The sequence below is a fragment of the Amphiura filiformis genome, chromosome 20 (genome assembly GCF_039555335.1).
Source record: "Amphiura filiformis chromosome 20, Afil_fr2py, whole genome shotgun sequence".
Lineage (NCBI taxonomy): Eukaryota > Metazoa > Echinodermata > Ophiuroidea > Amphilepidida > Amphiuridae > Amphiura > Amphiura filiformis.
In genome coordinates, this window is record NC_092647.1 from 38,808,241 (window position 1) to 38,835,520 (window position 27,280).

The 27,280-nt window shown below is 37.7% G+C and overlaps 1 protein-coding gene across 1 annotated transcript in view; it reads right to left on the reverse strand.

Annotated features, from left to right (window-relative positions):
• Window positions 1-3,936: 3,936 nt before the first annotated feature.
• Window positions 3,937-27,280, reverse strand: part of LOC140142872 (kelch-like protein 31) — a 35,358-nt gene continuing 12,014 nt past the window's right edge. The window contains exons 2-4 of the mRNA XM_072164893.1: window positions 9,620-10,248; window positions 7,650-7,916; window positions 3,937-5,887 (exon numbers count right to left, since the gene is read on the reverse strand). Coding sequence (XP_072020994.1) covers window positions 5,393-5,887; window positions 7,650-7,916; window positions 9,620-10,219 — 1,362 coding nt within the window. The 5' untranslated portion in view covers window positions 10,220-10,248 and the 3' untranslated portion in view covers window positions 3,937-5,392. The remainder of the gene's footprint in view (window positions 5,888-7,649; window positions 7,917-9,619; window positions 10,249-27,280) is intronic.

A 27,280-nucleotide genomic window follows, 5' to 3' on the forward strand; every position in this document is an offset into this window, starting at 1 on the left:
TGTACATACAAACTAATCAAAAGTAACAATGTTCTTGTAAAGCATGTCACATCATTTACCACCAACCCCCCCCCCACCTCCAGTAGATATCACTGGCTACACCACTGGTAGTCTGTGCATACAAACTATATTACTAAACACTAAATTAGTGTTGGACTTCTGTTACCCTGATGGTTGTCTGGTGGACAATGGATATAAATGTTTATGATGCTGATACATAAAACATACATTTCATCACTCTTCACCTTGACACAGTCAAAAATACCTAGTGGCAAAGGGAGGAGGGGGAAATTTTTTTTTTTAAATTTGCACAAAACTGCTGCATAATTTAAAAGTGGACATTTTCGTAATTTGGGTTTTGACCCGGAGACAGAGTTCTGACCGAGGGTCATTTTCCCACCTCGAGCCCCCTACCATAGCACCGCTACTGAAAATAGTAAACAAAATTAAAGCCATGGTTACAAAACTTAAGTTACAACTGTACTACTTTTACACTGATTTAAATAAGAACTAATCTAGTGGTATTTCCCTAATTAAGAGTAATTATGGTCCTTTATAATTTAAAGATATAAAACTGAACAGGATTAAGTTATTATTTCTTGCAAAATGATCATGTGTTTTTGCAAAATTCTAAATCCTCGAGACCCCGAATATCGTATTGTCTTTTGTGTAAAAAGATGGGTATCGTCAAGGTACAATGTAATCCAAATTGCGGAGACCGCTGTCAATGCAGGTTCTTATTCTGATCAATGGGTACATGCCAATTTAAAATGTACATTGTGTAGAAAGATGGGTATTATGATGCAACTTATTGAGGAGACCGCTGTCAATTGAGGTACTTATTCAGCCAAGTTATTCTGATCAATAACACACATTGATGGCCACTCCCTGCATGTGAGGAAACAGAGCTCATCTTTTGTGACATAATTTTCAATTTGCAACTTTTGCAAAAATTGTTCACATCTGGACAATTTAAATAGTCCATAGCGCTGTGTAGTGATATTTGAATAAGCATTGTGTCTTGCAACATTAGTGGCATCAATGTTTTTTGGCACCCTTACACCTCAAAACTAGAATCAGTTTTTTCTATGCCTCTTCTAGTTCTACTTCCTACGATGGGTCAAAGGTGATAATAAGGCCAAAATCTAAAATTTGTTCTATCATGATGTAATGTTCCTCATATTGTTCTCCTCATTGCTAGGAACAATTAAACAAGTGTGCACTTTCTTTTTGTGCTGTGTTTATTAATACAGGGGCCGCAGATACACGGTGGCCTATGCCAAAACACAGAATGAAGATTTTTTTGGGGGAGGGTGTTACATAAAAAAACATGTTGTATCATACTAATTAGTGCCATATCTCATTAACTAATTACATTAGGTCTCAAAACTTTGTGAATGTATAGAGTTTCATTCATAGATTTTGAAAGTTTATATAACTCATTTTGCCCAAAAATCGTCATACGACACTATGCCAAAACAGCGACAAATTAAAAGAGCTATGGTACTGAGGTATGGTACGCGGGGGTATCCAAAAGTTTTTGACATCACCCAGAAGTGAAAGAGCTATACCGATGAAATTTTGTCAGTGTAATCACTGGTCCTTATGTGTACATTATGGTCCAAAAATGGTCTCATAAGTATCACAGCATCATCATCTGTTGAAGACGCTATTCGAGCTAGTGAAAACGTTTCAGGTGAGCGAAAAATAATGTAGTGTTGAAAATAAACTTGTTAAATCATTTTTCTACCACTACACTGTACGTATGAATATCCACTCATATAAAAAGAAAGTTGTTGCCAACTTCTTGGTTTTGCACCATTTTGACAGGCCATATTTTGGTAACCGAATGTCAGATTAAAATAAAATGTTCAGTCTTGTAATCAGGAGAGAATGGACTTTTACATATTTCAATTGTAAAAAAAATCCATATCCATCCAATAGTGCTACCTTAATGTCATATTGGTCCACATTTTGTGACACTTTTCAAGACTTCAGGTTCATTAACAACAGGTAATGCCAAATAGCAGGGAATACTTTATGTTGAAGTCAGAGTTGGGTCATCAGTCTTGCTGACTGGCCAAAAGAACATTTTATGGGCCAATATCAACAAGCATACAGTGATTTTCACAGGATTTTGGACCCAGGACCTGCTTTATTTCTAGCAATGTCAAACAATATATCTCAGATAACATGGATCAATCCTTATTTTACTTCCTTTTATATATCGTTATAAATTTGGCAGAGTGACGAATCAAGCATTTTGAGCAAATTGAGTAATTGTATGCTTGTGGTTATGTTTCACAAAATCTTTCATTTCCACCAAAAATTAATGATAAGTCTTACTCCCCGACGTAGATATTGATATTGTGATTTGGACGAATCGTGCCTACATGTAAGTGCGATTAATGAATATGACAAAAAGACAACTCATATACTTAGCTGTACAAATCTGGTTGATAAAGTGCAGCTGGAAACTCTGAATTTTCTATATTACATGTCCTGACCCATTACTGTTATATTTCTGAAATTGGGAAATCACAGAAAATCATACACAAAATATATATAGGACAATATTGTTATTTCTACTCTAAAATCCTTAATTTCAACCGTAGTTGTCACTGAATATTACGAGGATGACTAATTATTAACTTACATACCAATCTATTCGCTACTTGCACGGTTCCGCCATTATGCACTATGTGCGGGGAGAGCCTCGAACTGGCAGCATACATGATTTCAACCGTAGTTGTCACTGAATATTACGAGGATGACTAATTATTAACTTACATACCAATCTATTAAGCTACTTGCGGTTCGCCATTATGCACTATGTGCGAGGAGAGCCTCGAACTGGCAGCATACATTCATGCTGCCAGTTCGAGGCTCTCCCCACATAGTGCATAATGGCATGAACTGCAAGTAGCTTAATAGCCTTAGGACAACCAGTAATTTTAACATAAAAGCCCAAAATCAAGGATGAGTGCTTTAGTATACACATAATTGAATGTGTGGACACTTTTTGGATTTAGCATAAAGCTGAATAGCTGTAAATAACTGTTTTAAGGGATATATTGATTGCTTCATAATATGCAAGTATTGCAAATAATTGGTGCACATTCACTTATACACAATAAGTTCTTGCGAATGTTTTCAATTTTTAAAAGGACCAATGGAATGGTACCAAGATTTTGAGTATTCGACACTCTGCTGTGTTCATAAGGATATGATTAAGAATTTGATATCAACTTTGGTCAAATTAATCGGAACATTTCACAAATTAAGATATGGCCCCTGTTGTTAAGCTCCCACATTTGGTACAATTATGTACTTTATGATATAAGCATGAGAGTTTCCACACATGACGTACATGGTCCAAAGTTTATTTCAAGATGTGGAGGTCACAAAAGGTCATACAGGGGTAAAATTGACAATTTGAATGGTACACCAAATTATGTCTGATCACAAGATTTCAAAAATGTATAGTTTGTGCTAACTATGACCTATCGTTACCGAGTTATTGTACAAAAACTTCATTTTGGGGTCAAAACGACATATTTTTTACAGGAGTAAAAATTTCAACTTGCTCGGATTTTGATGAACATTTTCCAAAACTATTCTTTTTCTGATTCCATTCAGCCAAACACACACTTTGCCACCATTTCCCCAAAAATCTTGAGTAATTTGAAATTTTTATCCCTGTACATAAATGCCAAAAATGTGAAATTTTGACCTAAAATGTGTACATCCATATCAAAACGATGCACTTGTCGGCTGCTGCATGTGTCTCATTTCACATAATAGTTGGAAATAAATACCAGACTCATCTCAAGTGGAGGTCACTTCAAGTCATCCCCATGTCACATAATTTAGGAATACAGAGAACATTCATTAACCATGTGACTTGGGGATCATTTGAAGTGACCTCCACTTGAGATGAGTCTGGTATGATTCCTAGCTATTATGTGAAATGAGACACATGTAGCACCCGACAAGTGCATCCTTTTGATATGGATGTGTTTTTTGTTTAACTCAGTAAAGCTAAGATAAATTATAGATAGCAAAAACTAGCAGAAATAATACTTGCTTAGGGTCCTGTTTGTAAGCCAGTGTACACAGGTCATATAAAACTTGAAATACAAGAGAACTTCCCTCAGGACATTCAGTTGTGACAAACATGATAGATCCCAAGTTCATCATTTTACCATCATCACAAAGCTGAGCTAGTTACAGTGGAAATTCCAATTGAATGAACACAGCCTGACATAGCGTACACTGGATGCATGCCAGCGTGTGCGACTGTGCGTGAGTGACGCGGAAGTGAATCCAATCATGCCAACGCTCTGATTGGTCAGTATTGTATCCAAGGTTGTACGTTTGTTTATGTGATATACGATTGCGGTATTGGATAGAGTACAGCTGTTGAAAGCTGTGTTCATTCAATTGGAATTCTTATTTAATTTGCCATGATACTCTTTACAACTTGGTAGTTATTGCTGCTACTCCCAGTGTTGTCTTACCATTAACTATGTGTACGAATTATTATTCCAACTTTCACAAAAAAAGGTGCCGTTTTCAAAGCTTGGTCGCAATATTTAAAAAATAAGGGTGTTTCTGATGATGGTGTCCTCGAAATTTAAGAATAGGGTATTTTATCCATTTGGGTGTTTATTCTTTTGTTTAACTCTTCTAGGCCGATTACAGGGACAACAGAGTTCTCCTTAGACAATAAAATTAATCCAAAAATGTGTTCTTGAAATGTTAACAAAGGAGTGCTTTAATAAAAGTTTCCTTGAAACTCTCAAAAAGGGTAATTTTTATGGCTAATTTGTCCCTGTTTTTGTGCAAAATAAGGTAGAAAATTGCTGTAAATGTCCTTGAAAGCATGTAAAATAGGGGAACGATCATGCGTTTGAATGGCAAGTGACAACACCGGGCTACTATTCGCAAACATGGCAAATTTAAACCAACAAAGCTTTGTCAAATCTGAAAGTGGCGACACATTCAGTGTCCCAACCACCGTACACACTCCGTAGTCGGCTCCATGCATGAACAGCGTTTATGGGTTCATTTAAAGCTTGTGGAACCATATCGTCTATCTTATAATAGCCACAATTACTACCTGCCATATACACAACTTGGTCAATACAAAAGAAACTCTTTAAGTCGATTGGTATAGTATCAGACTGTATTTGATCGAGGCCACTTGTACAACTCCTGTTGTTGTGATCAATTATCACCTCATGGACGATATAACCAAGATCTTCATCACCGGCAACTCGGTACAATCTTCCATTCTGGACAACCAAACCTGTAGTAAAGTTAGTCCTGTCTGTGTCATGTTCAAAAGTAGCGAGAACATGCCATGTATTGGAGGTGGGATCATACATCATCAGCTTGAAGCGATGAACATCAACGTAAGAATGAGCTTCTTGATCACCATACACAAGAATCTTATCTTCGTAAACAACAGCAGACTTTGAACATACTCGACGAGGCATGGGTGCAATTTCACGCCATCTGTTTTCATCAATGATGTAGACCTCACACGCTTTAATGCCAAATTCTCCACACACCCCACCAATGGCATATATGTGATTATTACCAAGAGGTACCAAACAACACCTTTCCGTCTCTGTGTCATGGCGGCCAGGGGTGTCCACTTCTTGTTTACCACATCCAATGAAAGAAACTGAGGGTGCCGCAAACGCCTTGTGCCTTGCCGTGTACCACGTGCTACGTACAGTTGAGCGTTATTAGCAACCACACAATTATCAGCGCTTTTAGAGAAGTCCTTTATTGGCAGTGCTGGAAGTTTGGTCATGTTTTTCCAATTTCCTTCATCAAAGAAAGTCAATCTACCATCTTCTTCTACACTAACAATTGCCTATGACATTAAAAAAACAGTGATAACAATTATTAGCTTTGCTTTAGTTACAGGAAAACTAAATGTGGCCCTGTTGCAAAACATTGTATCATTGGATGGGATTCAATAAAGAAAATGGTTGGCATTTTTGAACAAGGAGGTTTTAAGTTACTATTAATTTTTTTTAAAGTGGGTAATGGTGAATCCAATGGACGAGGACACAGAACACATTAAGGATCAAAGAGGATACCTTTAATATGAAAAAAAAAAAAAAAAAAAGAGCAAGGTACACCAAATGCAGACTAGATAGTGCGTGGCAGGGAGACAAAACAGCAAATGTATTCATTAGAAGTAGGCAAAGTTTTACCAGTTCCAAGGCCCACAGAAGTGCTAAACCTGCACAAACAACAAGGATCAGTGGGAATACAAAAGTGTACTAGAACAAGTGATGAAAATCACTGTGCATATATTAGACAGACACGATAAACGACGTTTTGAGTATATAAACTGCTCTTCTTCAGGGATAGACAACAAAATATAAAAGCAAACAAAGAAAACTATATGCTGTAGTTTAAAAACAAATTCAGGTCAAAAACTGAAGGCAAGTTCAAATAGAACACAGTAGCAAACAAGACAGCAAACTCAGAGCAAACATATGTGACCATCCAGCACAACTGAGCCCCGAAGTCGCCAATCATCATTTTTGAGATATTCACCCAAAATATTCTGCTTGAAATTAGCTTTAAAATGATGTATATCATGTCTATAGTACTTGACATTTAAGTAGTGAAAAATCAATAAAACAGTCAATAAATCTTTTTTTTCCTACTGTTTATTGTTAAGTTCAATGGAGCATATCTCAATAGTGGCACTGGAGACATCCGGGCTCAGTTGTGGTAGATGGTCACATATTAGCTGTGTCTTAAAGCCATTATTATAACATTTCTTTAAAAATAGATTAGTATTCATTTTCAATAAAATGTTAGCATTTACTGTCAGATATGTCCCCTTTTAATTTTGAGCCAAACAAGTGAGGAAAGCAAAGAAAATTGGAATTTACAACTAGCGCCAATGCATGTTACTCCGGCGGTTGTAATATGGTACGATCCTGTGGCGTGTCTGTGTGTGTCCCCCATACGCCGTGTCACGTAGTACTGTGTTGACATCGCATCACTGGCGTTCGAGTAACATTTCTATCGTAATAATAAAATGCGAATCCGACCGTTTATTGAAAATCTCGGATTTTGACAAAACTACAGCACCTAAAGTCTTGATTTTTGCAGAGAATCTTTGTTTACTAAAGTAAATTACAATCGTGTAAAAACCTGAATTTAAATTTTTTTTGAGGGCGTTCTTTTCAGCAAATGTTATAATATGGCTTTAACTCAATGGGAGCAAGTTCACTACCATGATACATGTACTTATACTACCATACTTATACTTACAGTAATTGTTGATTAATTCACATGGATGTGACTACTGTACCTCCTACTAGTACTACTACATTGTGATTGAACTTGGAAAAATAGGAATGCGTGAGTCCATTTATCGCTAAAAACTGACCTTGTCAGATGGGATCAACAAAAACAGGGTTCTATTATTAACAAGGAGCATGATTCTATTTAGATACCCCATTTATAATCAGACACACATGAGTCCTTGGGCCGCGCCGGGCTTGAACCCGGGACCTCAGTGGTGCAAAGCGAGGGAACTACTGCTGCGCTAACTCGCCCTCCCAATTGCGGTCAGCAATTATATTTCAACCACAATTCCTTATACTTACAGTAATCATTGATCTGGTTTCAAATAAGGCAGGATGTGATATGCTCAGTGGAGGGTCATTTGGCTGCTTGGAATCTAGTAGTTGCATCACTCTGACAACCATCTCTTGACATTCTGGGATGGAATTTAGCTCCGGCATCTGTAGGAAGGTTGTAGTCAGGTGGCCTACTGGAACTGCTCCAAGACGCACTGTTTCAAGAAGACATGGTGCAAACTCTTTGCGAGCTTCCCAGTCATGCCTAAGCCATGCAACTATGATGTCAAACACCTTTAAAAGGAAATGAATTGGTGAATCAATTATGCAAATCAGTCTGAAATTAAATCAATAAAATCAATCAGCCAATCTATCAACCAAGTACAATGACCATATTGGGGTGAAACATCCATATTGACAGCCATTTTTCAAATCAAAACCCAACTCCATAATTATGATAGAGGTGGGCCTTTCTTGAACAAATATTAGGTTAAAGTTGAGTTTTGTTTATCCATGAAATCTGCTTTTCACATCAATAAAATTTCTTGTTTTACAAATTACATGCTCCTACTTGTGCAATTTATATTTAGAAAATTACCAAATTTCTGCAGCTAAAAAAAAACATCTGCTAACATGGAACTAACACTTGGAGTATATTGGTGGAAGAAGGGCCCAACTCCAGCTCATTAAGACCTGTACCATTGCCATGGAAACATCATTTATCATTTCACATGTACATGTATGTAATAACGTGTTTGTGTATTAAAGGTCCCCTGAAGATGAAATCATTATATCAAAACTTTTCCAAATGTTAAGGTTTATTTAATATCTCAAAAAACAGTTTTGATGGAGTTGGGCCCTTATTCCTCCCAGGTATTCAAATGGTTGTTCCTCCTGTCACCATCATGTGGGTACAAATCAATTTGCGTGTATGTGTTGAACACTATACATAGACAGCAGTGCGGCATGCAAATACTGTCTTGTGTAACGGTGTTTGTGCCACACACCGACATCGCCTGGCTAATAATTACTTGGTACAGCAGGGATACTAAAATAAATACCCAGGATCGATACACGTGAATTTGCTATGCACGAGTTTGATATGAGAAGAAAATCTTTGGATACCGGTGTAGAAAATAATGAATATCTCCCGTAAATGATTTCGTATAAAGAAACCAGATGTGGTTCCTTGCACATGAATATATATTTTGAACAGATATAATAGTCGTTAGCGTGCGCTTTGAGACAGTAGCTTGCGTCTTGAGTTAAAAACTGACAATAATTCTGCAATAATTCTGATTTATATGTGCCGAATTATATAGCGCAGTGTATAGGCCAATCATGAAGGTTGTCTAAAAGAATATGACCTATGGCATACCATGCTTGACTGACACACAGCGAGGTTAGTCACCGAGCTAATCGGGGCTATTGTCAGTAGCCATAGTCAGATGTCCTTCAGCCTATTATGCGACTGAACTATTAAACAGGTCGATATGTATAATGGCCATGCGTGGCGGTGGATTCAATCAACCATGGCGATTTCTGCCATGAAGATATCGGGGCGATGACACTGTGTGCCATTATTTGCGTTTATGAGAAGATAAAAGGAATAGGGCGAGCAAATGAAAAATTGTCAAGAGAAATGAAAGAATGAGTAACCCTTCACAATTAAAAACAGGGAAAATACGACACAACAACGATTTCCAATGGGGAATAACACAAAACGTATATACAAAGTTAAAAGAGTTTTTAACTTTATACATTTATGTTATTCCCCCATTGGAGGTTGTGTCATATTTTCCCTGATTTTAATCTTATCCATTGCTTATCCTTTGGTTCCCTGCTGGTCAGTTGGAACAGATTTTCCCTGTTTTTATATTAACCCTTCACATCATAACAGAAGACGTTTCATGTTAACATTTTATATAAAACATTGTTATAAAAGTTTTGTAGATATTTACACTCAAAATTACACTCCTGAATAAATAATATTTTACCTTTTTCTCATCGATCACATTGAACTCCTTGTGGTTCAATGTCTCCACAATTAATTCATTGGTCATGCCTTGAAGAAACTCTTCTGAGCCATCAAAATTCTGAGCTAGGTATTGCTTACATCTGGTCTTCAACTTGCCAAGCCCAAACACATCGCTGTCAGAAATCATCTGTAGAACATCCTTGATGGTACATTGATGGAAATTTTGCATTAGCACAGATTCACATCTGACGACAACTCTGTTGTACTGCAGATAGTGAGCCATTTTTAAGACGTCTATAACAGCAGTGGCTTCATCGCAAGGAACATCAAGTTTGCCCGAGTAAGAGAAATCAAGCAGAATCTGAAAGGCCTCTGGTTTGCCTGTGATGGTAGCTTCAGATGCATGACTTTCTTGAAATCCTGATGTAAACATGGTGTGGAAGAAGTCACTGTTTGAAGCAAGGACTGCTTTATGAGCTTCAAATGATGTGTCACCAACTTTTATGGTGATGTCACAGAAGGTGCTGGTTTGTTGAAGTCTATGCAGACCCTCGCATACTTCCTGGACATGAGCGAGTTTAAAACAGACATTTACAATCTCCATGTTGTTGGTATTCATGTAATGTTCTGCATCTGCTACCTTGTCATCTGAAAGTTAACAAAGTGATAAAGAACCTCATTGCACATTAAATCTAAAGGTATGTAAACGGCATCCAGCAGAGAACTGAATAAAATGTGTATTCAAGCACTTGTTTTATTCTTAAAACCCTAACGCTAATTTGGTTTTTGGCTTTCGGAAAGGAAAAAAGAATGAAAAAGGAGAGAAAAGAACAAAGAAGTTGCTTGGCACCCCCCCCCACCAGATTCTTACCTTGGACCCCTTGAGTGCCTCGCACAAGATCACCGACTTAATAGCCATTCCCTGAGTACCGTATGTGACTTACTGATTGCGTCATGTCGTTTATTTATTTATTCTTTCTTTATCGTTACATCTTCGGTATCTTGTACTGATCTCCAAGAAAGAGAACAACATGGCGGTGGTATGAAGCACGCGAGGGTGTCACCGTCCTGAATTAAACGGATTAAGTTAACTGTCTTAATCACCAGAACCAGAAATATTACCACTGTCGATGTATTTGCAGTTTAGGAACACACTGATCAAAATTTCGTATGAAAATGGAAACCAGAAGAAGAAAAAATGAAGGTGGAAATGATACGGCGGGTGATTCAAACAGCCGCGGTAGTACTGTGAGTACTGCTCGCCTCATAGTAACACTAGCGCTAAACAAAACGCAGCACAGTGTCGACACCCTGTATTATAAATATAAAATTAATACACCGTTGGTGAGCGACGGGCGATTGGTATTTCACCGAACACAAGAAAAGGAGTCCTACATGTATCTGATTGGCTTGAATTCGATCGCTAGATCGCTCAGTGGTAAAGTACAAACTCAAAATGGAGAGATGTATTCAATTTGATTGAAATCAATATTCTATTATTGACGCAGATAAAGAAAATGGCATATAGCGTGTTTCTATTGAGTCCCCTGCATTTTACCGGTAAAACTGTTCGCCGTCAAATAGCGGTGAAAGGCGGATAACGGTCAGTTTCCATTGCACGTTGTTTACCGGTAAACACTCGATGAACAGCGTCAATTGACACACCTTTAAAGTTTGCCGGCGAAAGGTCGTGCACTGGGGTCAATCCCGTGTCAATCGCAAAGCATTGTGGATTTTAATATTGTAGTATTTTCTTAATTGTTTGGCTAAAAATGAGGTAGCAAACATCATGAACATGAGAAAAGAAGACTGAAGAATAATGTTTTTTATTAGCGTTTTCATTCGTTCTCGTACATCAAATTACGCCATTGGGAAATCCCCCTCAGTGATATCGACGTGAGTACTCAGTATTGTTGCGCGCAAAAAAATAGGTCTTGGAATTTAATCTTTCACAGTTTAATTTCAGTTAATTCTTTTTAGCGAATAGTAATTCGACAACATAATATTAAATTCATGAAATCTTTCTAATTTTCTGAAGCACACACCGCCGCGGATCCGAGTTGATTTCTATTTTTTTTTCGCATGCACATCTGGATTCATCCGCTGCGGATGTTGTTGTTGTTGTTGTTGTTTTATTTCATGGCTTTTACTAGGGTCATAAATCATAACTCATGTTAAATATTTAGCATAATATGTATAATGCAGGGATAATGCATTATGAATATTTCTTCCATTTACTTTATTATTTATAGCAAGTGAGTCAAATATTTGTATGTGATTAGGCCTAAGAATTTTTGCGAACGGAATGGTATAAGCTAGCTCATGATGCAGAGGTCAATTTCGCGACTCAACTTCCGTTTTCTTCCCTGTATGCGCATTCAATCGGAACGGAGTGAGTTTCTATTGACGTTTACCGGTAAGCGTCCCCGCTATTTTCCTTCCTCAAGAAGGAAAACGTTACCGGTAAAAACTCGCCCCTGTTTACCGGTAAATAGCGGGGAAGGTCAGTTTCTATTGAGCAGAAATAATCCCTTTACCGTCTTTTTACCGGTAAACGGTCCCAATAGAAACACGCCTATAGTGTGTGAAGTGTGTCGATATGTAGGACATTGTATAGACTTGTGATTTAATATTCTATACATGTGTTCCTTTATATAATTGTAAATTTTCTCAAACAGTTGAATATATCACAATTTTGATGAACGATTTAAAAATCGTTATGCAGTAAAATATATCCACAGCAAACAGCAATCCCCGCTAATTAGTGTATTGCATTTCCAGTTAGTGTATTGGAAACAAAACCTGGGTTTTACCTGACAACAATTTTCTTGTAATGGCAATATCATATGGGGTACCGTACTGATCATGCGTAATCGTAAAAACGTAGAATAGAAACTCTGTGGCAGGCTCTGTGGTATCATACCGTGTAAATGGTATGCTTAGCCTGAGTCGCTCGGCCGCCCTAAAGATATCTATCTTTTCACCTTTTTGTAACACCCTCTTTATGTACAAATCTCAAACATCTACAGAAATTTGGCGAGAATCCGAGAATCCATTCTCGCAAAGATTCTCCGGCCCGGGATTCTCCTCAACAAAATTGCAATTGAATCTAATTCTCATTTAAATATTTCAGTTTATAGAAGTTATCTGGCGAGAATCCATGGTAGCCAGGCTCACATCTCACACTATAGGTGGCGCTATTTGTCCATAGGGAATTCATAAACTATCACATAGTGCAATCCATGTTCCACCAAGTCGACACTCGATTTAGCTCAAAAGCAATTTGTGTGTAAATCAAGACCATCCAAAACAGCTTTCATACAGTAAAGAATAGGAGGTCATCTGGGGTCACATACAGTAGTGTACATTGTACATGTGCCTGCTGTCACAATTTCACACACAAAATTTTGGACAATTTGGTGACACTATTTTTGTCTGTAACTTCAAAAGTATATGCACTAGAAACATGATTGACCCCTTATTGTTTAAGTAATTTGATTCTCTTCAAATGAAAGAACTTTCAGCTAAAAATATTGAACTTCAAAATTTTATGAACATACCTATCCATGGATTCTTGCAAAATTCCACTGGGAGATCCAAAAGGATTCTCGCACTTAGTTGCGAATTTCTGACCCTGGAGTGAAGCTGCCTGTGGTCAGTGTCGACCAGCAATTTAGACGGCAATCTTAAAAACTGTATAAATTTTAGAAGGCCCCTCATCCTTTTTTCAAAAAGTCTGGACCATCAACTTGCATTTTCTTTAGTATACTTGCTTGGGGCCTTTTAATATACTGTACTATCGACACTTGCATGATTGACACTGATGTACGTGCTTGGCTTGTAATTTATACTGGATTACTGAATTGACTCTCAGTCTGATAGTGATACTCACAAGTCATATCATGATATTTGATAAAAAATGCTACATCATCATCGGTCGGCAGCTGATCATGATCATGCAGGGCTGTCAACTTTTGGGAATTGCCTGGCGTGAGACAGAGGCGTACTGGGATTTGCCGACTCCGATATGTTCATTTTGTACCATGATTATTTGAGCCACGGCGCTCGAGAATGTGAAAAGCGGGGGGTAGGAGCAACAACCCTGATAACACAAAGAGGTTGGCCCGACGTCGGGTATTGGTCGCCATGGACGGTGGCTGAACGTCGGCTCAGATGTCGGCTGCTCATTGGGTATATATGTCCTGCCGACAAGGTCGGCCCGACTTGGGTTCGACCACCGGCCGACGTAATGCCGACTGCTTAAAAGACGGTGCCGACCCTAACCCGACTTCAACAACGTCGGCCCGACCTTGGAACTACGTTGGACCAACCATTATCCAACGTCGATCCAACAATTGGCAAGTTAGCCCAATGAGACGAAAAATCATGAAAAAAAAAATCAAAAATATCATTTAGTAGCGTATACTCTACATCGAGTCTTACACTTACCTACTCTGTATTTTACAACGAACACAAATTTCCTAGCTTAATTTACACAAGTTACCTTAATGGACCTACCGGGATTCGAACCAGGGACCTTCGGTTTATAAATCTGGTGCTCTACCGATTGAGCTACCGAGGTTTCTACATTTGATGAAGTGTTTTAAGTTATTAATATAAGCAATATTTTGATCAAATTTACTGTAAATATTAATAACATTTACTAAATTTGTTGATTTGTTTTCTTTATAAAGTAATATACATGTAAAAATAAAAAAATCAATGGATGGATTAATCACATTGGCCCAACATCAAAGATTTGATGAATTTCACCGACCGCAACCCGACGTCGCCCCAAAGCAGCAGGCCGACGTTCACTTAGTGACGTAGGGCCGATGTCCGCCCGACTACTTCAGCAGGACCCCGCTTCTGTCATGGACGTCGTGCCGACGTCCATACAAGGTTATAGGTCGGCACTCATTCACTGGAATTTCACCGACCTCAACCCGACGTCGCCCCAAAGTCAGCGAGCCGACATTCACTTAGTGACGTGGGGCCGACCTCAACCCGACGTCGCCCCAAAGGCAGCAGGCCGACGTTTAACACTTAGTGAAGTAGGGCCGATGTCCGTCCGACTACTTCAGCAGGACCCCAACTCCTTGCCAGTAAGCGTAGCCAGCGGGGGCAGAGTGCCCCCTGACAAAAAAAAAAAATGAAAGAAAAAGTGCCCCTCTGACAAAAAAATGAAAGAGAAAATCAGGAGGGCAAAGGCAAAGAAAAAGGGCAAGGAGCGCCTTTTGTAGCAAAATTCAGGGCCAAAATAGTGTAAAATACAAAATTTTTTCGCTCTACGCGCACACGTTATAACGATAAAGCCCCTTTTAGCCGGATAATGGGCGAAAATAGTGTAAAATACCATTTTTTTCGCGCTACGCGCGCACATCATCCCGATAAGGCCCTTTTCGGGAAGCTCAAAGACATGCAGTCTCTATGTATTGTATGATGCAACTGCAATTTTTTTCGTCTGTGCCCCCAAAATTTTATTTTGCCCCCCCTGACCAAGAAAGCTGCCTACGCCCCTGCTCCTTGCCGACTTCGCCGACCAGTCGCCAACGTCGGGCCGACGGCATTGTGTTATCAGGGAAATTATTCATGACGATGCGTGAGATTTTACTCATTTTCCAGCATTTTGCTTGATATTTACTACCTAGGCGTGAGATTATACTACCTTGGCGTGAGACCGTGAGAAAGTGACCCAATGCGTGAGACTCACGGCCAATGCGTGAGAGTTGACATGTGCATGCCATGGCATGATCAAACAAGGCGGTTCTCGAACCACGAGTCTCGCCTGCTTTTGCGACCACCTGCATTTGCAATTACTTTTGGTAGAGGTAAATGAATTTGGCGATTATCGGCTGGGCACGATTATCTGGCTGATGGTGACTGTACCCACCAAGAGTCATGCTCATGCAACAGTTTTACTAATTTGACCTCTGATGACCCCTGGTGACCCTGAAATGACCTTCCAAAAATTTGGCTCTAAATGTTGACTGTACCCACCAAGTTTCATGCCTATCCGACAGTTTTTACTAATTTGACCTCAGATGACCCCTGGTGGCCTCGAAATGACCTTCCGAAAATTTGGCTTTAAATGTTGACTGCAGGCACCAAGTTTCATGCCCATATGGCAGTTTGTACTAATTTGACCTGAGATGACCCCTGGTGACCCCTGAAATGACCTTCCAAGAATTTGGCTTCAAATGTTGACGGTACCCACCAAGTTTCATGCCCACCCGACAGTTGTTACTCATTTGACCTCAGATGACCCCTGGTGACCTCGAAATGACCTTCCAAAAATCTGGCTTAAAATGGTGACTGTACCCATCAAGTTTCCTGCCCATATGACTGTTTTTACTAATTTGACCTCAAATGACCCCTGGTGACCTCAAAATGACCTTGCAAAAATTTGGCTTTAAATGTTGACTGTACTCACCAAGTTTCATGCCCAACCGACAGTTTATACTAATTTGACCTCAGATGACCCCTGGTGACCTTGAAATGACATTCAAAAAATTTGGCTTTAAATGTTGTCTGTACCCACCACGTTTCATGCCCATCCAACAGTTTTTACTAATTTGACCTCAGATGACCTCTGGTGACCTTGAAATGACCTTCCAAAAATTTGGCTTTAAATGTTGACTGGACCCACCAAGTTTCATGGCCATACGACAGTTTTTACTAATTTGACCTCAGATGACCCCTAGATGACCTCAGTGACCTTGACCCACTAACCAATACAAACCGGTTCTGTCTCGGGTCAAGATGAATCCAACTAAAGGCAGCGTAAGAGTGAATGACGTCATTTCCAAATATGGTCAGAGTTGGTACGAGCTGCAAATGTAGCATGCAGCATACGGGCTGTCCGTCACTTGTCATTTGCCGGGAGATACAGTTGTTTGTAAACAAGGAACATTTCAGTGAATAATGCAGGGCTGAGCACATAAAAGTATTGTCAAAATTGATATAACGTGGAACTTATATTTCTAATCAATTATTGTAAACAGTTGCAAACCTACAAATCTCATCACTCTACGAGAAATGGCACGGGTTCGTGACACAGTCATGAAGTACACCATACCACCTACCGCGTTATACAAATGACTTCGTACCCATGCACAGCATGGGTACGAATAAGCAGTATACAAAGACAGTGTACATGGAGATCCATGGAGGAGCTGTCAAAAATTACATATTTCAAAACCAGGATAACTGTGCCCATTATGAAAATTTACACAAACCCATCATTTTCAAAATACACTGAAACCCTATATTCCATTTTTGAAAAATATGATCCCTAATGTTTACTTACTTTTGTTCAGCAAAAACCAAATTCCAGTTTGTCAAATTCATGTCTCAGAATGTTTATATTTTGTAGACTGATAAATGTTTCCATATATTGCACCCAAGTGTCAGTGCTAAACCCCTCATGTGGAGCAAATGATATTACAAGAAGTCAATTTGACCAACCACATTATAGATTAGGCTGTTCTTCCCCATCCATAATGATGTTTTGAAGCATGACCCAGCAACACCTTTAATCTACTCAATGCTAGATGACAGCATGTCATGTTTTAATTGGCCAACACCAAACATGTGATACACATGGCAGACCTAAGCCAAGCTCTTTCAGTGAGTATGAAATCTCTGTTACCAGTGTATTGAAAAGCATATGTTCGGTGAAGTGCATCAAAGAAATAAATTGTTTTTAAAGACTTGATACAGACTATTAGGCAACATGCTGTACATAAAGGCCTACAGGCTGTAGTTTGCCAAATGAAAATGGTGGCAAGTTTGATCAGAAGAATTTATGTTGTGGAATTAAAACATTTATACATCATTTTGGCAACAAATTTCAACCAAATTGTTATTTTAAAAGGATATTCTTACAGAAGGACTTCTCCTTATCAAGTTTAGCAACAAAAGACATTGGTGAGTAAGTAACTTGTTGTAAAAAAACCGGCTGCACATGGCCATGTCATGGAAATCATGATTTCCTAGTTTCCATGTGGATTGTTAATTGATACCATTTTCCGCGTATACTACCGCGTACCGGGAATACCTTGCCAGTTGCATTGTAGTAAACTACAAATTCAGCTAAATTTCGAATGTTTGAGCACTTGTTCTCAAGTTGTAGAAAGAGCCATAGGGTGTCTCCAATGCAAACTGTTTATATTAGTTTACATGAATATGAAAACCTGTTTGAACTATCCATATATTCATACATTGCTTACCTGTGTTTTCAAATCATATTTTATGGTTAAAAATAATTACAAATGTGTAATTTGCAATTAATTGTAGAGCAAAGATTTCCTTTTTCTGACTGCTACAAATGTGAATTATAGGTTAATAATAATAATAATAAACATGTTTCACTTGTTGGGAGTGAAATTGTACAAAATAATGCACACATACTGAGATATTGATGCGTCTAATGCACTCGCCCTGAAGGGGAGATTGCATTAGATGCATCAACATCTCAGTACAAGTGCTTTATTTTGTACAATTATTTCTCTAGCACCAAGTGATACGCATTTATTAACCTATTTTATACACGAGAAAAAAATCCTGTTAATTTTGCAATTTTTATAACAAAATTGTCACTAAAAAAGGTTGGAAAATGAAATGTTTTAGTTCAAAATATGATGAATTGTAAAAAATTCTAACATACTTTGGGACACCCTGTATTCCGAGATTACCAAACAGCTGTGATTTTTTTCTTCCAAGTTTTTTCTTTCTTTCCAATAAGTCTGTAGGCTCCCCCTATCATCCTCTAACTAAATAGATGTTGTTTACTTTCAGTTTATTACTGCAAGTTAGAAATAAGCAACGTCACTTTTCACTTTTTTTTAATCAATTTACGTCGCATTTTCTTCTTTTAATTTGAAAACAGAACTCAATTTTAACTTTATCTGTCGTTTTCCCTGTAAAATATCGATTAGCCCATTAAGGAAATACGGCTAGCGACCAATCACACTAGCACACAATCATGCGATGTCCAAATCGGCGGCCAGTGTCCTCGTAGAATTGTTGAGCAGCGTAACACGTCACATAACGCGGTCATTGTAGAGCGTACTTTTAGTTACGTCACGAGACGCGGTCATTATACTTTTTCAATGACCTGCATTTGCGTCCGCATATTTAAAAGTTATTCTCTGTGATTGGATCGCACTTTGCTGCGTATATTAATGAGGTTATGAATAAGTTTTTATAAAACCGGAGATTTATTTAGAGTTCACCGATCGAGTGGTGGCTAAACATATCGCTTGCATGTGTATTGAATCTTATAAACTGTTTGCATATCGCTATTCGTCTTACGTCTTGACGTATAAACTGTGTGCATATCACTATTTGCTTGTTCGTTCTAGCTGTGTGAAGCTACGCCAATATTCATGATAATAATTCAATCAGCGAGCTAATACACGCATTGAAGGCGCTGGAAAATAGCAATTTTCTTTGTTTTACCTCATTTGTTTGGCTCAAAATTACAAGGGGACAATGTGATCAGTGAAAACTAACATTTAAATAGGAATCTATTCTGTATGCAAATCACACATTATGGCTTTAAAATATGGTAGTATCAATATAAATGAAAATGTCATACCGATAAATGACACACCTGTTTTGCCTGATTTGTTTAAGTTTGCACTGCAAACTGGTGACAGATATAAAATAAAATCTGACAATTTTGTCAATCACATGCTGCCTATAGTCAGGCTTGTTTAGCATGAGGCCTAGGTTTACTGTTGTTAACATCGTTATCAAATAGACAAATCCAACAAGCCAAGTCATGGTCAGGATTTGGTCGGCCATATTTGGTTAATACCTGCATGCACCAAACAGGCATTATGAGTACCCAATTGGGTGGATTAAACCCGCTTAAAATTTGATGTTAGATTCTTTTGTGTTGTAAACTGTCATCATTCTTTTGTCTACGTGTAACACGGTGATAGAATGCAGTTTATAATACCCTTCAAGGCCACATCATCCCACATTTTAGGTGGGATAGTTGGGTACCCGTTGCGGCTAATGGCTGCCATTGAGGAGCAGGAATGCGTGAAATTGGATTCGTCTATAACGACAGATGATAAATGATGGCAGGGGAGGGGGCGGGAGGTTCCCCTCTAATGTGGGGGAAAGAGAGAGGAAAGATTACATTTAACCTGCCACGATCCGCTGTGCTTACTTCTGAACTCTTATTGCTTTATATTGTATCATGCTACATCAAATTCCACTCAATTTTGATTTTCTTGTTTTCAGCCAATTGAAAGTTTGTTATACTTTTTTTCCCCAAACAATATTTCTTGTTCATTGCAAATGATATGTGCATCTTTACTGTTTGAACATTTTCAGTTTATATCATCATGTTGATTAGAACCATGTACCCCATACTACACACATAATTAAACAAATAAAATGCAATGCAAGTTAATCTTCCCAGATAAAAGCACTTCCCCATGCCATAAGGTTGGCTAAAATACTGAATGAAATTTGTGAACTACAAGTTTAGCCTGTTTCACAATTAATTGATGAAAAAACACACTTATTGTCCATTAAGTATAATAAACTGAAAACCAGAGTCTGTTTTTTTTTTATTTCATGCCCAAACCGAGCTTTTATTTCATTGCAAACAAATCCAAAAAAAAATAACAATACCATCAGGTGATGAAAAAAACCCTGTTATACAGGCAAACAAACCCTTCAAGTATGGAGGATCAGTCAGGCGGATTTATTTCCTTTCTCTGAAAATCACAAAAATCATTAAAGTGCAATTCATTGGTATTTTACTTCACACATTTTTAATTTTAAGACAAATCTACATTTTGACCAAAACAGCTAATTTTACATTTATACAGTAATTTTAGTTTCCACTTTTGTCCAACAAACAGAGAATTTATATTACATGCTTACAGCTTAATTGAAAAAATTCTCAAAAACAGAATATCTGGGTCAATCAGGTCTGAAGAACAGGTTTTTTTAAATACATACATAAAATTGTTTAAAATTACACAATACAGAAAACAAGAAATACAGGCAAGAGTAATATCTTAAATTAAATATCTACAAAATGATTTTGATTTCTGTATTATACTAGCCCTCTGGGCCAGTGAGATTATAAAGCTACTGGCCCAGTAAAAATTTACTGGCCTAGCTTTTTCAATGTTCTCTCCTGCAAAATTAAGCAATTGACAACCAAGTAAATCCCATCTTTTTGGTTTAGCCAAGTAGTATTGGCAGCCCACATAACTGCAGCCATATTGTAACAGTTGCTGAGGAGGATATGCCCTCAATATTTTTTTTAATTCTGTTTTTTATACGATTGTAATGTACTTTTGTAAACTAACCTACCATGCAAAATTCAAGACTTTAGGTGCTGCAGTTTTGTCAAAATGCAAGATTCTTTGCTTCGATCACCTCAGTTGTTCGGCTCAAAATTAAAAGGACATATATCTGACAGTAAAAGCTAACATTTTATAGAAAAGAAATACTAATATATTTTCATGGAATTGTTACAAAATGGCTTTAACAAGAAAACAAATTTTTATGTGCTGGGTCACTCAGGGTAGTCAACACATTCCTATAAAATTACAAAAACTGGTCAACACAAATTTAGCATTCCCTTGGATATCAAATTCACCTCTTCTAGTCTACAAAGATTTTCTGGAGAGCCATGCTAGATTTGGGGTTTCTGGAGGTAACCCCTACTGTCTAGCGGGACCACATTTCTATAAAAACATACCCCTAGCAAGATTTCTATAAAAAAACATACCCTAACAAAATTTCTACAAAAAACATACCCCTAGCAAGACTAAATATCTTGGTATAGGTCTTGATCTTTAATATTTGTACACAGTACTACACTTTGTGACAACATTCTACCCCTGACTGAAGGTACCGTATACAAATTTTGACATATAATAATTTCTGCTATAAATAAATAAAATAAATTTTGGTATTTATAGCGCCTTACCGCAAATCACGGAGTGTTCAAAGCGCTGTAATTTTGCTGCCGCTGTGAATCATCACAATCAGATCGCATCAACTAGGCATTGTGCAGCCGGAATAGCGCAAACCTATCCGCACTTAGATTGTAACATCCACCATTTATCTGTGCAGCTCCCCAAATTCCATTGGGTGAAGGAAGTTTTGATAACCAAACAAATAATCACCAATTTTTTTAAAGCAGGAGGAAACCGGGGATCCCGGAGAAAACCTGCGAGAGCGAGCATGGAATCGGAATAAACCCGGGACCTAAGTGGTGCAAAGCGAGGGAACTACCACTGCGCTTACTCCCCCCTGCTATATAGTTCCATTTTAAAAAATAGCCTTATTTGACCTCAGATATCCGACTTCAAAAACTTGGGAGCACATAATATAAATTTTTACATCCTAGTTTCATGAGAATCCAATATTTCACCCCTTATGACCTTAAAGGGGCAAGGTTTGATTTTTTCATGTTATGTTTTCTATCATACATGATATGATGCCTACCATTAAAACAATGTTTCCAAACAAGCAAAAATATGTATACCAATGCACCATACATACTTCAACCACAATCCAGCATATTTTTGTTCACATCATCTAAACAAACTTATTTCAGATGTTCAATTTTACTGGGGTAATGAGAAAAGTATGATCTTTCTTCTAATACCATCTGAATAAGAAAAATGGGGAATTAGTCCTGTGACTGCCCCTTCCCTCTGATCGTATCAGATGCATATCAGCGCATTTTTGAAAACATTGGATATGATGATATTATTATTGATAACTGTTCTTGATCTTTCATTACATCACTTGTTCCCTAAGCTGCATACAAAATTCACTCATTACAAACTTCTGCCATCACCCACATCGTGAAGGGAGGGAGGAAAATGGAGGCAAAATTTCTATTTTGAAGCCATTTTTCAAACGTCACCAACAACAAGGTCAAGTTACACATTGGGGGTGGAGAAAGTCATTAATGTAACCGTACAAAAGATGACCACCCAGCCCCCTCCTCATTTCTCTGAGGGTATTGGTATTAATCATGATCATTAAATGGTACAGAACATAGAGTATTCATTTATGCATTATGTTGCACTATTAAGGGAGCTCAATTATGACCCCCTACCCTCAGACATGTGAGGAAGGGCCGGGAGATTATCTTTTGTGTGGTTACATTAATGACTTTCCCCACCCCGGGGTCAGATTTGGATCACATACACTTACTTGCCTCAATTTAAGTGAATTCCAGTATCACACAATAAATGGTCACCCATACCCAGTATCCCACTTCACCCGATCCACTGTGATCATTATTGCGTATTACCTTGCATCACCCACAAACCCTTTGCTCAGTAAAAAATGAATTTAAAATATGGTATTATGTTATTTGACTTCAAATGAACTTGCAAATGACCTATAAAAGTGTTGACATAATATATGGTAGTACACTAGACAGCAAGTTGTATGCATTTTGTATCTACAGTAGACAGCAAGCTGTATGTATTGCTATCTACAGCAGACAGCAAGTTGTATACAGTAGACAGCAAGTTGTATACATTGCTATCTGCAGTAAACAGCCAATTCTATGCATTGCTATCTCCAGTAAACAGTTGGCAGTATACGTTGCTATCTTCAGTAGACAGTAGTTTCAGGGGTGTGAGAGTTCAGTTTAAAATCTGAATTCAGATTTTTTGATCTCAATTTTAATCTCTTTTTCTGCTCTTCCTCTGTACAAAAGTATAGGAGCTTTACAAATGTCAGACTTTTTCAGATTTTTTTATCTGTGGTCACTCACACCCCTGTAGTTTGTATGTATAGTCCAACCTCTCTTATCCGGATCTCTTTTATATGGATATATCTGTTATCTGGCTGTGAAATCTTCACAGGAAAACATGTTTTTGATGATTTAAAACCTTAATTCCATGCTCTGAATGATATGTTGCATAGAGCACTCTAAAGCCACCTTTTAGTATTTATTAGTTTCCTCCATGTTAAAACAATCCTTTGTTGTCACAATTTCAGTACTTGGGACAGTCAATGCAGAATTACATGTAATTCACTTATCCAGATTTTCACTTATCCGGACAGTGCTTGGAATAAAAGAGGTTGGAATGTATTGCTATCTACAGTAGGTTGTGTACATTGTTATCTTCAGTAGACAGTAGGTTGTATACATTGCTATCTACAGTAGACAGTAGGTTGTATACATTGCTATCTACAGTAGTATTGATATATACAGTAGACAGCAAGTTGTATACATTGTATACTATCAACAGCAGACAGTAGGTTGCATGCATTAATATCTACAGTAGACAGTAAATTCTATATATTGCTATCTATAGTAGACAGTAGGTTGTGTACATTGATATCTCCAGTAGACAGCAAGTTGTATACACTACTATCTTCAGTAGACAGTAGGTTGTATGCATTGCTATCTACAGTAGACTGTAAATTGTATGTATTGCTATTTACAGTAGACAGTAGGTTGTGTACATTGATATCTTCAGTAGCCAGTAGGTTGTATACATTGCTATCTACAGTAGACAACAAGTTGTATTGATATCTACAGTAGACAGTAAGTTGTGTACATTGCTATCTACAGTAGACAGCAAGTTGTATACATTGCTATCTACAGTAGACAGCAGTTTCTATGCATTGCTATCTATAGTAGGCAGTAAGTTGTATGCAGTAGACAGCAAGTTGTATGTATTGCTATATACAGGAGACAGCAAGTCGTATGCATTCATATCTACAGTAGGCAGTAAGTTGTATGCATTGCTATCTACAGTAGGCAGTAAGTTGTATGCATTGCTATCTACAGTAGACAGTAAGTTGTCTGCATTGCTATCTACAGTTGACAGTAAGTTGTATACAGTATACATCAATTTGTATGCATTGCTATCTACAGTAGACAGCAAGTTGTATGTATTGCTATCTACAGTAGACAATAGGTTATGTACATTGCTATCTTCAGTAGACAGTAGGTTGTATACATTGCTATCTTCAGTAGACAATAAGTTGTATACAGTAGACATCAATTTGTATGCATTGCTATCTACAGTAGACAATAAATTGTATGTATTGCTATCTACAGTAGACAGTAGGTTATGTACATTGCTATCTTCAGTAGGTTGCATACATTGCTATCTTCAGTAGACAGTAGGATATATACAATGCTATACAGTAGACAGCAAGTTGTATACATTGCTATCTTCAGTAGACAGTAGATTGTACACTACGCAAAAAAAGTTTCTTTATGGTTAGGAAATTTACCCACTATTAAAATCTAGCGACTAATTTTGTACGTTTGCTAACTAATCGCATGCCGATGATTGTTCTGCGCATTTTGACACCTCAATCACTACTCTACGACACTCCTGAGAAAAGATATGAATGTTTAAGTAACACGAGGTCGAAAAATGAAAATTGCAAAAAGGCCTATTCAAGTTTTCAGCATAAAAGAACACAAAAAACAACAAACATGCAGATAACATTTTTTGTTTAATTGCTGAGCACATTTCAGGCATCGTACTGCCGCTTCCAACTTCACTTGAGATTAATCTCTTTCTTTGCCAGTCTTTCAATACTTTGTGTGTCCACCGTTGGCTTCCCTTACAGCAGCCACGCAGCGTCTCATGCTCCTAATGAGGCGTCGAATGTTACATTGCTCAACCCCGTTCCACTCGTTGATAACGATGCGACGCAATCCCACCAAAGTTGCTACCTTTATCTTCTTGTTGATTCGTCTCTTGTGCTGATCCCAAAGCTTCTGGAGGGCCACTCAAGTGTCTCAATGCCTTCTGCTTCCAGGAATGCAGCTGTAACCATGACCTGTTTTGAATCCCTTTTCCAAATCCATCTCTCAAAACGTAAATGTCTTATTACCCACTCACCTTTGTCTTTGATCATTCATCTGCACAATAAGCAAAGGATTATCCAACATGCATCAATTAACATGCTTTAAATTAAAATTGAAAAGGCGGGAATAATGAAACCGTCTTGGATCAGTGAATCAACTCTAAAACCATTGAATAGGCTTCTTTGCAATTTTCATTTTTCGACCTTGTGTTACTTAAACATTCATATCTTTTCTCAGGAGTGTCGTAGGGTAGTGATTGAGGTGTCAAAATGCTCAGGACAATCTCCCGCATGCGATTATTTAGCAAACGCACAAAACTGGTCGCTAGATTTTAATTGTCGGTAAATTTCCTAACCATAAAGAAACTTTTTTTGCGTAGTTTATACATTGCTATCTACAGTACACAGCAAGTTGTATAAATTGTTATCTTCAGTAGACAGTAGATTGTATACATTGCTATCTACAGTACACACCAAGTTGTATACATTGCTATCTTCAGTAGACAGTAAGTTGTATGCATTGCTATCTACAGTAGACAGTAGTTTCTATGCATTGCTATCTATAGTAGTTGTATGCAGTAGACAGCAAGTTATATGTATTGCTATCTACTGTAACAGTACACAGCAAGTTGTATGCATTGCTATCTACAGTTGACAGTAAGTTGTATGCATTGCTGACGACAGTAGACAGTAAGTTGTATACAGTAGACAGCAAGATGTATGCATTGCTATCTTCAGTAGACAGCAAGTTGTATGCATTGGTATCTTCAGTACACAGGTTGTATGCATTACTATCTACAGTAGACAGTAAGTTGTATGCATTGCTTGCTATCTACAGTAGATAGCAGGTTCCATGCATTGCTATATATAGTAGACAGTAAGTTGTATAAAGTAGACAGCAAGTTGTATGCATTGCTATCTTTAGTAGACAGTAAGTTGTATACAGTAGACATCAATTTGTATACATGGCTATCTACAGTAGACAGTAAATTTTATGTATTGCTATCTACAGTAGACAGTAGGTTATAATATAAATACACGTATTTTTACATTTAGTTACTACTCTGAGTTTCACGCCGCTCTAGCCAAGCAACGATCGTTTATCTTCAGTAGACAGTAAGTTGTATGCATTGCTATCTACAGTAGACAGCAAGTTGTGTACATTGCTATCTTCAGTAGACAGTAGATTGTATACATTGCTATCTACAGTACTCAGCAAGTTGTATACATTGCTATCTTCAGTAGACAGTAGATTGTATACATTGCTATCTACAGTACACATCAAGTTGTATACATTGTTATCTTCAGTAGACAGTAAGTTGTATGCATTGCTATCTACAGTAGACAGCAAGTTGTGTGCATTGCTATCTTCAGTAGATAGTAGATTGTATACATTGCTATCTACAGTACTCAGCAAGTTGTATACATTGCTATCTTCAGTAGACAGTAGATTGTATACATTGCATGTATATATGCATAATCTGAAGTTCCAAGAATACAAAGAAAATACTGTTTACTGCTCTCAATTATGTCCTGCTGATTCTAGTATATAAGACTTGGAAATGTCTATTCAGGCATCGTCAGCATGACCGTGACTCCATGAACGTGTACTGTACCTGTTGCCAACACAAAGTCAGGGTGCTTGTGATGCGATGTAATTAGAGAATAAACAATAGGAATTTTTATTTTGCCTATCCTCTACCGTGTGATAGACGACAGGCAGGTCCAATATTTTGAGTAGTGGATGCCGGCTATCCACTACGATAAAAATATTGGACCTGCCTGTCGTCTATCATAGGTAGAGGATATGCAAAATAAATATTCCTATCGTTTATTC